Genomic DNA, 14445 nt, shown 5'->3' on the forward strand with positions numbered 1-14445 from the left:
AAATTAGCCCTCCCTACATCTAACCCTATGTACCCAATAAACACTTTATTCTTAAATACCCGTGAGACACTTTATGTGCGCTTTAATGCCTTTCCAATCTGAAATGTTATGGGAAAGAGAGAAGAACACAAACAAGTTCGGCAAAAGGCGTATTCTAAACAGATTCAATTTAATCTTTTATTCACTTACACATTAGCACTGCCAAAAGTAGTGTGTTAATGCATGTGATTCATTTTTTTTTACCCGGGTAACGCAAGGGTTGGAGCTAGGATTGGATACCCCACTCACAACTGCTGCTTCTGTCTGGCCTTATGTCAGTAAAAACAAATGTATCTGTCCCGTCAGCCATTGCGTAATGATTGATCACTATGACCAGCATCTATTTGCAGCTTTATTAGACACATAGTCAGACAGTGGTCAAAGCACAGGCAACTGAGAGCAGAGCAGGGCAGACAGAATCGTGAATATTAAACAGACGTGAGGTTCGGGCCATGCGGCAATCAAACATAGAGCTGAGACAGGCTAAGGTCAAGGCAGGCAGCAAACAACAACGGTAATCCAAGAGGAAACAATAGTCCAGGAGTTGGGTAACAAAGGGCAGGCAGGTAATAACAGTTCAAGAAATAAACACTCAGTAATGTTTACTGGGCCAAAACAATGTATTGCGAGAAGAACCATCTCAAAACTTTAACCAAATTAGTAAATTTGACTGAAATATCAGTGAAAGTTCATAGACTGATAACGAGAGTAAATATTAAAATGGTGCAGGGTAATTGTATTCTTATGAATATCTATAGATACAAATAAAAGGTTTTGAGTTCTATCAAGTATTTCCCTGGATAGAGGAAATTCCGGGTGTTGAAGTCAATTATTTGTAGTTACGGTCCTTTACGATTGAAACGTTATTAGTTAAGCATGAGGTTCCTGGCAGTGATGAAGAGGGCAAGTCCCAACAAGGAAGTGTGTTAATGAGCAACCTTATTCTGTTCATGAGTAACAAATGGGTTGTCAGTGGTCAGCTCAGGCTATAAGTATGTGATGCCAACACTGAGTCACTGTAGTAGGAGGATGTTTCTGAGGTTCACCGCTGACTGTTGAAGTGTCTGGAGGATGGCCAAGTGCAAAACCGACTGCATCGAACGGCCTCTGTCTCTGGCCTTTGAAAAGCTTGGCTGTGCTGTTGGTAGATATCCATATGTGTTTCTTTTATTCTCTTTAGCTGTAGCTGCTGCCCTTGGACCAGGATTCTTCTTTCTTAAGGATAGGGAGGCAAATGATATTGAAGACCAGTTCACGCCCGTCAATGGACCTGCCAAGATGGAGAGAGAGATTGTGGAGAAAAATTTCCCCCCGTCTGAAGAGTTTTCTCAGCTACGGCTTTCGTCTGAAGGCACTTACGCCTCTTTGATCTTCACAAACTCCTGTGGAAAAAATATATATACAGTAGCAGCTTTTAATGACATTATTGAGTTAGACAGACAAGTGAAAAATATAACAAAAGGAGACACTTTCAAAAACCTCTGTGCCAAAACAAAAGGAAACTGTACGTCAAATCCAATTTTAGACATTATAAATTACAATGCTTCTGCAATAGTTTCTTCAAACATAACATATCCGACGAATAATGGCGTCTTTTTGGGTACAGCCATTGGCAGAGTAGAGCTAAAGTCTAGTAGCTCAGAGATATCCAGTGCAAAAGCAGTCAGGCTTTTTTATTTCCTAGACGAGCAGATGACCGCAAATAACTCTGAGTGGCTTGATGACTTTCTAGAACTCCTCTCAAACTATACACGAGAGAACAAGAACAAGAACGAGGTAAGACAAATAAACGTTATGAGGAGTCATATCTACGTCTATAAGGATAACTGATACCAGTTCCAGCTTGATTTTTTTGCAGGGTATTCATGTCCGGTCATAATTTGCCATATCTATTTCTATTTCCACAGGTCAATGTGTCTTACTTTACATCGGTATCAAGACAGAAGGAGTTGGAGTCCAATTCAAACTCTATCATCCCCCTCTTCTCTATTGCGTATTTCCTGGCCATTACCATTTCAATTCTGTCTTGTTCAAGGTAATGTAAAGAATTTAAAACCACATTGGCACATTTCTATCACTAGCTGTGTCATTTATCTCTTGTCTCCTTCTACAGATTGGACTGTGTCAGGACGAAGGTGTGGGTGGCAGCGTTCGGCGTGGTCTCGGCCGGTTTGGCGGTGCTGGCCAGCTTTGGACTGCTGCTGTATTGCGGGATGCCATTCGCCATGACCATAGCCACAGCCCCCTTCCTTATTCTCGGTCAATAACATTCACTCATTTCTTCAGCTATTAGCATCTCACAGCTGGTGCTGACCGTCTCTGCTTTCCTCCAGGTGTTGGTGTTGATGACATGTTCATAATGATCTCCTGCTGGCAGAATACTGAAGTTGATAAAGCCGTCGAGGTTCGCTTAGCAGAAACGTATAAGGAGGCCGGAGTGTCCATCACGATCACCACCCTGACGGATGTGCTGGCTTTCTACATCGGTCTCCTCACTCCGTTCCGCTCGGTTCAGTCTTTCTGCATGTACACCAGCACAGCTCTTCTGTTCTGCTACATCTTCAACATCACCTTCTTTGGTGCGTGTCTGGCGTTCAACGGGAGACGAGAGAAAGACAACAGACACTGGCTGACCTGCATGAGAGTCCCAGTAGCCAGTGGGGATGGTAAAGGTTGTTGTGTTGGTGGAGCTTTTGATGAAGACACACGTAAGGAGTTTGAAATGCCAATGGATTCATTCTTTAGAAACTATTACGGCCCTTTTCTGACAAGAGTGTGGGTTAAGGTGCTTGTGTGTCTGATCTATGCCGGGTATTTGGCAGTTAGCATCTACGGCTGCTTCCAAATACAGGAAGGTCTAGATCTGAAACATTTAGCGGTCGACGGCTCATATGTTGCTGATTACTATGATAAAGAAGATGAATTCTTCTCTGATTTTGGTCCTAATGTCATGTTAGTTATAAAGGATGAGCGTTTCCAGTACTGGAACACAACAGCTCGTGACAGTCTTGACTTGTGTTTGAAAAAATTTCAGAATCTGACAATGGTAGATCCAGACATTCCACCTATTTCTTGGCTTCGTGAGTATTGGAATGCTAGTAATGTAGACAATGAAGCGCAATTCAAAAGCAATTTAACTGCATTTCTTAATCATTCTGGCTTTATTCAAGATGTTAATTTCACTGACAACCAAATTCATGCGTCACGTATGTTCGTTCAGACGGTGAACATCCGAACAGCGATCGATGAGAAGAACATGCTGAATGCATTTAGAGAAACCGCAGGTGAATGTGGAAATTTGCAGCCGCCCGTCAAGCTGACTGCATACCACCCGGCGTTCATCTATTTTGACCAATATGCCGTTATCTTTACTAACACAATCCAAAATGTAGTAGTTGCTACCGGTGCGATGTTAGTCATTTCACTCCTGCTGATCCCGAACCCGCTCTGTTCTTTCTGGGTGACGTTTTCCATTGCATCTGTCATTGTGGGAGTGACCGGTTTCATGGCATTATGGGATGTTAGTTTAGACTCTGTGTCTATGATTAATCTGGTTATCTGTATTGGGTTTTCTGTGGACTTCTCTGCTCACATATCCTATGCTTTTGTGTCAAGTGAACACTCCTCAGCCAATAAGAAAGCCGTGGAGGCCATCAGTAAACTGGGCTATCCGATCGTTCAGGGAGCCGTGTCCACTATCGCAGGTGTGGTGGTGCTCGCGGCTGCTGAGAGCTACATCTTCAGGACCTTCTTCAAGATCATGTTTTTAGTCATTCTGTTTGGGGCTGTCCATGGCATCGCATTCATACCCGTGTTCCTGGCCTTCTTCGGCACTTGTGGTAACTATTGTGAAAAAAGCAAACAAACTTTTCCAAAGTGCAGTGACTCAAGTTTAAAATCATTCTCGACTCAGAGTGTCTGGTCTACAGATCCTGACTGTCCATAGACACCGTAACAAGAGGTTTATATGAGTTTAGTTTGACCATGCAAGTGATCATTCTGTTGTATTCTTATGTTTGCACTGCATCTGACATGTTTTTGTGTATTCATATTTTAATCAAGTTAATATATTTCTTTTTTCCTTTTTTATCTTTGTCATCAATGCAGTTGCATGTAATATGCTCATCTGTTCATTTAAACATGTCGATACAAACAACTTTGCATTTGTGTTTAGTTACACTGATTAAACCACATTACTGAACATTGGGAGTTTTTTGTTTGTCATTAATCCATTTAATCCCACTGGTCACAATAGTGACCGTAAAGAAGGTTTTCATTTATAATGCTCTAAATATCCTACTGACAGGTGTTTAAGAACATTGGCTGCACTCATTTTGTACTTAGTATAAGAAAATTGCGAGTCACTGCAGGTGAATAGGGTAAAAAAAAATGAACTAATAGTTATCACCTTACTTAGTTGATTGATTACATTGATAACTCTATTACGAGTTTTCTAAAATGTTAGGTTTAATATGCAAATGATCATTATTTAATGAAATATGTGCTAATTTGCATACATTTCTAGTACAAAAATCTAAACAAAAGTTTTAAAATTCTTGTTTAATATTTTTGACATATTGGAGTCAAATGTTTTTACAGAGGGGATTGTTATCTCATTTTGTCACTTTATAATTCAGAAAATACTTAGAACAGACAGAAAACAATATATTTTTGCAATTTTTGGGGGGAATAAAATGTATAAAATTATACATTAAAATTATATAAGCAAATTCTATCTGAACAAATCCCTCTGTAAAAACCTTAAGGATATAGACAGGAACACAAATGTAAAGTGTGGTGTGTGTAAGTGCTACTGAAGTGGAGATTTATGGCTCAGTGGAGAAGAAAAAACTCTTGGGCTTTAAAAATATGGATTGTAATTGAAATCTTTTGACACAAATAGATAAAGTGCTATAAAAGAAACACTAGTCTGAAAAACACTTTTTGAAAAATCAAAAAGCCCAAAATCTCAAACTTGCCTGCAGTGTCTCCTCTTAAAATAATGTGTTATATTAAGTGTATCAACTGTGCTATTTTGGGACACCAGGAATGTTAACTAAAATATATAAAATATAATATATAAAAATCCACTGAAATGTTATGTGCGGCGATCATAGCACACTTTTTTTTTTTTTTTTTTTTGGCTGCACATTTTGTCTTTTTTTTTGTTTTTTTGTTTTTTTTATTGCCAACAAATATACTATTTACAGGTGATACATCAAAGGCCAACAAAACATACATGACTGTAAACATGATTTGTGTGTGCATGTGAGTGTGCGTGTAAGTGGTAATTATAACTGTGTCGAGGTTGGAACACAAGGGAACATGTAGAAAAGTACCACAGACATAATAAAAAAAATAATAAAAATGATGATAGTAGTATTAACAAAAATTAGAGGATGGAGGGTGTGAATGGTACTCAGTGGTCAGGGTGAGGAAGATGATAAATGGCAGTAATAATAATATTAATAATAATAGTAATGATAATAATAATAATAACATTTTAAATGAACTACTTTAATCAAGAATGAGGGGAGGTTTGAGGATCAAGAAGAGGGCAATTCTATTAATATAGTAATTTAGTAATATATAGGATATATAAATAGAATATCTATAAAATAAAATAAAAATAAGGTATTCCTTATTATTATAAATATATATATATATATATATTACAAAAAAAACAAAACAAAAAAAACACTATTGAGTTATTACACAGCTGCCCAGTTGATCCCCTGCTCACGTCACCCGGACGGCCATCTAGTAGAGGTGCCGTGGAGGCACAGGGCCCTAACTCCCACCCCCGGGCCACCACGCACACATGTCCAGCTTACCCTATTTGTTTGTACTTTTATTTTTTAATATTTAACCCTTTTTATTTGTGATAGATGAATGTTCAACTAATGTGAGATGCATTAAAAGAAAAGTGTGACGTGCAGCGTGGGACTATCCCTGTGCAGTCACACTTACCCTATGTGTAATAATTTTTTTTTTTTTTTTTTTTTTCTCTTCATGATGTATATGTATGTGTATGTCAACTAATGTATAAAGCATTAAAAAGCCAGACATGTAGTGCTAATCAGTGGCAATAAACTCAGGGTAATCTGAAGGTAAAAGGACCCCGGCCTCCCAATGCACCCACCTGCAGCCAATCCGAGCCACATAGAACAGGGTCACAGATGTCACAGCCAACTGGGGCCCAGAGGCAGAAAAGGAGAAAACAGGGGAGAAAAAAATAAATAAAAATTAATAAACAAATACAAAATAAAAAAGGGGGGGGGGGGGGGTAGATGTGGTGTTAGGAAGAGAGTTGAAGAAAAGCTTGAATAAGAGAAAAAAAATAAAAATAAAATAAAAATTATACTTATATTAATAATGATAATAATAGTGTATAATGTTAATAATTTAAATAAACTTAAATACTTAATTAGGTGTGATATTACAACAATGTTGCTACCTCCTCTTAACCCTCTTTACCCCCTCAATTATTATTTATTTATTTATTTTTCTTTTCTTCTAGATATTGATGAAGTTGTATGGTTGAGGGTGGCTTCAGACAAAGAGGGTCAGCTTGTTTATGAGATTTAACCAAGAGGGTTGTAATTCTGATGGTGGTTTCAGACAAAAAGTGGTGAGTGGGTTCATGATTGTTGGAAGTTTACAAGAGATAACCAAGAGGAGTGTAATTCTGATGTATTTTTTGTGATTGAAGTGAACTGGTTATCCATGGACATGTACTCTATTAGTAAGTTTTTCCAAGATGCAATATGTATAGTATTCCTTGATTTCCAGTTCATGAGGATAGTTTTCTTGGCGATAGTTAGGGCCACTAAGAGCAACTGAGTGTTTGTATTATTTAAGTTGGTTAGTGATATGTCGCCTAGTAAACAGAGGGAGGGAGACAGTGGGACGTGACATCCCAGAAGATTTGATAGTGAGCCAGTTATGTTTTCCCAAAATGTTTTAACTGAGGTGCAATGCCAAATGGCGTGAAAATAGGTGTCTGGAGTGTTTTGTGTACAATGAGTGCATATTTCTGAAGTAAAACCCATTTTGAATAGTTTGCGTCCAGTTAGATGAAATCTATGAAGTATTTTATACTGTATAAGTTGCAGGTTGGCATTTTTTGTCATGAAGTAGATATTTTTGCAGATTTGTGTCCAGAAAGCGGCATCAGGAGTAATGGATAAGTCTGATTCCCATTTTGCGTTTGGTAGGCTCAATGTGTTGTCTGATTTTGATATTAACCTGTATAATTTGGAGAGTAGTTTTTTTAAGGGAGATATATTAATTAGTTCTGAGATTGGAGGTGAAAGGTCTAGATTAGTTGTACGAATGTCAATTTTTGATTGAATTGATGATTTGATTTGTGAATATTCCAAGAAACAATTACTCCCAATACCGTATTTCTGGACCAAGTGGGAAAATGGTGCCAGGTTATTATTTAAAAAGATATGCTGAAGTTGTGTTATGCCCTTTTCTGCCCATGTGCGTAAATTAAGTGGCTTCTTGTTAACTATAAAATCTGGGTTATTCCAAATCGGGGTGAATTTAGATGGTCCAAGCGTGGAGTTTGTTATTTGGTGAAATTTCCACCAGGCTGTCAGAGTTGCAGCTATTGTTGGCATTTTAAAACAGTAATGTTTTTTGATTGTCCGGTTAAGGAAGGGTAATTCTGAAGTGTTAATGTCCTTACAAATTGTTTGTTCAACATCTAGCCATGTGTTTTCTGATGGGTTAGGGTGAATCCATTTATGTATGTATTGGAGCTGGTTGGCCAAAAAGTAATGATAAAAATGTGGTGCTTCCAGTCCTCCTTGTGTTTTTGATTTCTGTAAAGTAGTGAGTTTGATTCTTGGGGTCTTGTTTTTCCAGTAAAATTTGGTAATTATTGAATCTAGTGATTTAAACCAGGTAATGGTGGGCTGTGTTGGAATCATTGTGAATAAATAATTTAATTTCGGGAGTACAGTCATTTTAATTACTGATATTCTGCCCATAATAGATAGTGGTAAATTCATCCAGCGATGAAGATCATCTTCTATTGTTTTGAGTAATGGTGTGTAGTTTAGTCCAAACAACTCTGACAGCCTGGGGGAAACATTAATACCTAGATATGTGATATAATTGGTGCACAGAGGAATCGGTGGTGTCTGGGATGTCACATCTAAGCAGGAAGAGTGTAATGGAAGTATAGCAGATTTGCTCCAATTGATTGAGTATTCAGAAATTTTTGAGAATGAATCAATGAGTTTAATCGTTTCTTGTAATGATGAGGTGGGGTCTTGTAAATATAATAAAATATCATCGGCATAAAGACTTATTTTATGGTGTATATTTAATGTTTGAACTCCTTTAATGTAACTGTTTTGACGGATAGCTGCTGCTAGTGGTTCAATGAAGATGGTGAATAGTGAAGGGGAGAGTGGGCATCCTTGTCTAGTCCTCCGGTGCAGTGTGAAGCTACGTGATGTTAGTCCATTGGTGATAACAGTGGCTGAAGGTGACGTATACAGAATTTTGATCCAGTTGATGAATGACTCCCCAAAACCAAACCTCTCTAATGTGGAAAACAGGAATTTCCAGTTGACTCTATCAAATGCTTTTTCTGCGTCGAGGGAGACTATGATGGTTTTTGCTTTTTTAATTGATGAGTAATACATTAAGTTAAAAAGTCTGCGTGTGTTGTTTGATGCGAGTCTGTTTTTAATGAAACCAGCTTGGTCTGGATGGATTATGGATGGTGTGACTTTTTCTATTCTGTGAGCTAGTGCTTTAGCGATGATTTTAATGTCTACATTAATTAGTGAAATTGGACGATAACTTGACGGAACTGTTGGGTCTTTGTTGGGTTTGAGAAGGAGTGAAATTGTAGCTGTATTCATGTTATCTGGGAGTTTAGATTTTTGTTTTGATTCATTTATCATTCGGATAAAAAGTGGTGATAAGATGGACCAGAAGTGTTTGTAGAACTCAGCAGGGAATCCATCTGGACCTGGTGCTTTATTGTTCGGCATTAAATTAAGAGCATTAAATATTTCATGTTCTGTTAATGGGGCTTCAAGAATGTTTATTTGATGGTTACTAAGTTGAGGTAGGTTGATATTGTTAAGAAATGAATTGATGTCGTCCTGACTTGGATCTTTTTCAGAAGAATATAATTTATTGTAATAGTTTTGAAAGATTTGATTTATTTCTTCTGGTGAGTTGGTGGACTTCCCTGCTGTGTCTGTAATGACTGGTATTGTTGTTTTTTCTTTATTTTGTTTGATTTGATTTGCCAAATATTTACCAGATTTGTTACTATGATGAAAATTTTCTTGTCTTAGTCTCTGAATGAGAAATTGGGTGTGTTTATTGATTAATTCATTCAGTTTAAATTTGTATTTTCTTAATGCAACCTGTGTTTCTTCTGTTGGGTTATTTATGTTGATGTCTTCCAATTCTTTGATTTTTTGTTCGAGTTCTGCCTGTTGCTCCTTCTCTTTCCTTTTTTTGTAAACAGAAAATGAAATGATGTTTCCTCTTAATACAGCTTTCCCTGCTTCCCACAGAAGGGATGGAGATGATTCGGGGGAGTCATTCATCTCTAGAAAGCATGCCCACTCTTTTTTAAAATAACTGTCAAAGTCATGATCTTTCAGAAGGGATGTGTTAAACCGCCATCTAGTAATTGGTTTATGTGGGCTAATTATGTTCCATTTTAATGTTACTGGGGCATGGTCACTAATGACTATTGGATGAATCTTTGTTTCAGAAATTTTTGACATGATAGAATTACTTGTAAGGAAAAAGTCAATGCGGGAATATGAGTGATGGACAGTAGAGAAAAATGAGTATTCTTTAACGTTCGGGTGCTGTAAACGCCAACTATCGCCAAGACCAAAATCACTCATGAACTGTTTTATGGTCTCTGCAGATTTCCAAATACGTTTATTGTCTGAGCTGTTCAATTTATCTATTGTTGAGTCTAGAGTTGTATTAAAGTCGCCTGCTATTATGACTGGACAATTAGAAAAATTTGAAATGAGGGAAAAAAAGTTATGAAAGAAAGATGGGTCATCTGTGTTTGGGCCGTATATATTGCCAATTGGGTTATTATTAATTGAGATATTTATAATGACAAAACGTCCATCGGGGTCTGTAATGGTGGAGTTATGGACAAATGACATTTTTTTACTTATTAAAATACATACTCCTCTCTGTTTTGTGTTGTAGTGAGCCGAGAATAATTGATTGAACTTTGGTGATTTAATTTTGTTGTGATCAGATTCTGATAGATGCGTTTCTTGTAATAGACATATGTCAGCTTGTAGTTTATTTAAATGGTTAAGAACTTTGATCCTCTTTGTCTGAGAGCCAAGTCCACGAATGTTCCAGGTTACAAAAGTGATAGATGACATATTTTAGAAAAAATAAAAAAAATAAACAGATGTAAATGAATGTGTGAGCCTGTTAGTATTGTATATGTATGAGTGTGTAATTTCGAAAGGGAGTAGCAATGTATGTGTGAATGTATGTAATGATGCAATGTTGTTGGCAGACTGACAAAAATAATCGACAGATTGGACATTGATAAACAAACAAACAAACCAATAGCACAAATGACACAAAAAAAACAAAAGGTGCATAGACAAAAACACATCTTATAGGTTAGAGAGAGAGAGAGAGAGAGAGAGAGAGAGAGAGAGAGAGAGAGAGAGAGAGAGAGAGCATTGAAGCAGTTATTGATTTTAGGAATGGGAATGGAATGTTCAAAAAAGCCAGGGGGTAATGTCCTTATCACGATATAGTTGTCCGTCTATGTATAATTTGTCCACTGTAATGATTGCCCTTTTTCCTTCATTTATTTTCTGTCTTCGGATTTGGAAAAGTTGTTTTCGACGTGTGAGAATGTCCTTTGGGTATTGTTCGTTGAGACCATAGTTTGTGCCTTTAAGCTGCCTGCCTTGCTTCTGAACCAGTTCTTTGTGTTTATAGTGTTCAAATTTTGCGATGATCGGTTGTGGGCGGTTGTTGTTGTTTTGAGATCTGATGCGGTGAACACGGTGAAAAGTGATGGTCTGTACAGTTTCGGATGGTAGTTTCAGTTGTTGTATCATAAAGTCCTTGACTGATTTTTCGGGGTCGTCTGGAGATTGTTCTGGGATGCCGGTGAAAACTAAATTGTCCCTCATGCTGCGCGTTTGTAAGTCCAAAATGTTTTCTTTCATGGTTTTGTTTTCTGTGGCAACGGACGTGAGTTGAGCGGTAAGTGCGTGAACTGAGTCCTTTAAAAAATTATTTTCTTTAGTGAGAGTGTCGATTTGTTCTTGGCTAAATTCTAAACTGTGTCGTAGTTCCTGGAGTTCCTTGTGTATTACTTCAATCAGTGCGATCCTGGTATCAAGTCCGGAAAGTTTATTTTCAATTGAGATTAGAATGTCGCTTACCTCCGTGCAGCATGACAGTTTTGGTGATGTAGATGGTGATAAACTCGGACTGGAAGGTGAATCGGGACGGGGTCTTTTGGTGATTGGGGTGAGGTTACCTTTACTTTTTTTGTTGTGTTCTGATTTATCCTTGTTCATGGTGCCGCAGAGTGTGTTGTAGTGTGCGTCGATGTATCCTTCCAGATGATCCAGATTGTATAATGTTATAGTCCAGTTTTGTAACGAAAAATGTGTACGATGAAAGAAATTGGAGAAAACACGAGAGAAAAGAAAAGGAAAACAAAAAAAAGTAGTTTGCAGTCTAGCAGACGGGCGCCGCCATGTTAGATCACGCACCAGGTCACGTGAGGTCTCCCGTTACTCAGCCATTCCCATTGATCATAGCACACTTTTAAGCTATGCAATTATAAAACACTATCTGTTGTACTTTATCTGACTACGTTTAAAACCAATTTAGTGCAATTAGTGTATTTACAGTAAGTGTACTTGAGTAGTATTTGTGTGCACTCACAATATCAACAAAACGTTACGCTAAAGAAAACAAACATGCACTTTCTGCCGTCTCTCTCTTGAGGAGAAGCGCTTCACAAAAATGATCCGAAACTCACTGAATATTTGCCTCACAGACAAGATAAATTTATCTGTAGAATGCTTCAATTTACTACTTTAATTTACTGAAATTAAAAAAATTAATGTAATAAAATCATGTTATATTGCGTAAAGTTGCAATGAAAATTCCGGCTACTCCGTCAAATAAAAAAGTCAGTGGCATCAAACCTGTCTTCACATTTAACATGAAACATTTAACATGCTTTTCTGAGGTTGGCTAAATGTTATGTTACTATTATTATGACTTACAAGATTTTTACTTTTTTGAAACTCCGATTGATTGAGACGTCATGTTTATTGTTTTTTTTATAATACATTCAAATATTTTTTCATGTTTATTTTGTACTGCAAATATTAAAGAGGAAAAGATCATTGATTCACATGCCGCTTGATTTGAGGCGAATATAGTTATGCCACTACAAATTAAAGAGAGTGTAAAAACACATTTATTGTTTGTATTTTATGTATGTTACAAGTTCAAATGTTACAAATAAGATCTAATACTGATGTTGTAATACTGGTAGCACTAATATAACAATTTTATGAAAAATAGTAACCCTAGAACGTGATTAAAGATTTTAAAATAGCTGGGCTGAGAAAAATAAACATTGTGATGACTGCTCTGTTAAGTCAGTATACACATTATCCCACCAGTTACAACCATAAAACACAATTTACACACACTTTTCCAAAAAAGATTGATTATTTCAATAGTTACTAGTGAAACGTTATTTGGATATTTTCATGTTTGGGAAAAAATTGGCATTAAATGTGTGAACTTGATCTCTGCGTAACTGTCACTAAATAAGTGAGTAATTAATGACACAGTTTACACACAAATGCACAAATGATAGACGCGGACAGAGGCGATATTTCCTGGTCGACGTTTCCTTGTTCCTGATCCTGATCCTGGTGAAATGTAAATCAGCTCTAATGGAGAAATCATTAGTTTGAAAACAGTAAGTTGAAGATTAATCCATCTATCCTTTGCCTTAAGTTCAATTAAACATTAGCATATAGATCCTAACTCAAACACTCAACAGATAACCCAGGAAAAAAGAAATACACAGAAGTTGTATTACTTGTACTCACTAAATTCATAAAACTCCCATCTCATTTTCTTTCCCAACTTCAAAATCGTCCTCCATCGCAGCAGAAGTACTGACCCAGTGTTTACAAAGTGAACGTGCAAAGAAGATCAAACACCCTTCACAAAAAAGGTAAAACAGCGATGTATAACAATTTTAAAGCAGAAGAATAAAAAAAGTTCATTTAAACTGTATTTTGGAAGTTCAAACTCAGGGCACCATAGAAGTCCACTATATGGAAAGAAATCCTGAAATGTTTTCCTAAAAAAAACATAATTTATTGACGACTGAAGAAAGAAAGACATGAACATCTTGAAAAGTGGTGAGAACATTATCTGTACATTTTTGTTCTAGAAGTGAACTAATTCTTTAAGCTTGATAACATTCAAACACAATATAAGAAAAAAATTGAAAATAGATAATTAGATAATTAAATTTTGGTGTTTCATAGTGTTTTTTCAGACTAGTGGAAAGACACTGTTAAGTGTTTCTTTTACACTGAGCCATAAATCTCCACTTTAGTAGCACTTACACAGACCAAACTTTCCTGTTTCACCTGTTCCCCATCACCTCCACTGCATAAAACCATGCACCCCTCTTCATTCCGTGTCTGATCTCGATGTTACCACCTGCTCCACACCTGTTGCTTCCCCCTTCTATGAAGACTCAAGGACTTCTCTGCTTTCTGGAATTCATCCTCTGTGACCATATCCACCTCTGATATCTGCATTTAAGATAAGCTTGTGTTTATGTTGAGAAGATTTCCTGATTTAAGTTGTGCAGTTGAAGACTGCCCTTATTTTGAATTAAACTCTTAAGTTTTTGTGGATATTCGCCTCCTTGCAATCTTTGAGTCTGTGACAGAAGATCAGACCTATAAAAGGATTCAGAGGATGGAATCTACAGCACCTGAAAACCCTATCACATTACAAGAGCTCACTCACCTGCTACGATCCGCACTACAAACTCCGTCAGTCACATCATCCCAGTCTGTCTCTGCATGTCCCATGGCCAAACCAGCTCCATACTCCGGTGAGGTGTCAGAATGCAATGGATTCCTGTTACAGTGTTCACTGTATTTTGAGATGCTTCCCCAACAATTTCCGACGGAACGGGCGAAGATCGCCTTCATTATATCTCTGTTAACTGGACAAGCACGACAGTGGGCGGAATCTGTGTGGAGTTCCACTAATCCAGATCTGCAGTCCCTGAATCAGTTTGTCACACATTTCAGAGCAGTGTTTGGCATGTGTACTTCTGCGTTGTCAACATCCGAG

At 37.3% G+C, this 14445-nt stretch overlaps 1 protein-coding gene across 1 annotated transcript; it reads left to right on the forward strand.

The window, feature by feature from the left end:
* Window positions 1-1110: 1110 nt before the first annotated feature.
* ptchd3l (patched domain containing 3-like) lies at window positions 1111-4222 on the forward strand. The gene is made up of 4 exons (XM_073838939.1): window positions 1111-1815; window positions 1947-2074; window positions 2153-2298; window positions 2373-4222. Exons 1-4 carry the CDS (start codon window positions 1111-1113, stop codon window positions 3983-3985), a joined length of 2592 nt encoding a protein of 863 aa, XP_073695040.1. The 3' UTR covers window positions 3986-4222.
* Window positions 4223-14445: the final 10223 nt, after the last annotated feature.

The sequence above is a fragment of the Garra rufa genome, chromosome 4, assembly GCF_049309525.1.
Source record: "Garra rufa chromosome 4, GarRuf1.0, whole genome shotgun sequence".
Lineage (NCBI taxonomy): Eukaryota > Metazoa > Chordata > Actinopteri > Cypriniformes > Cyprinidae > Garra > Garra rufa.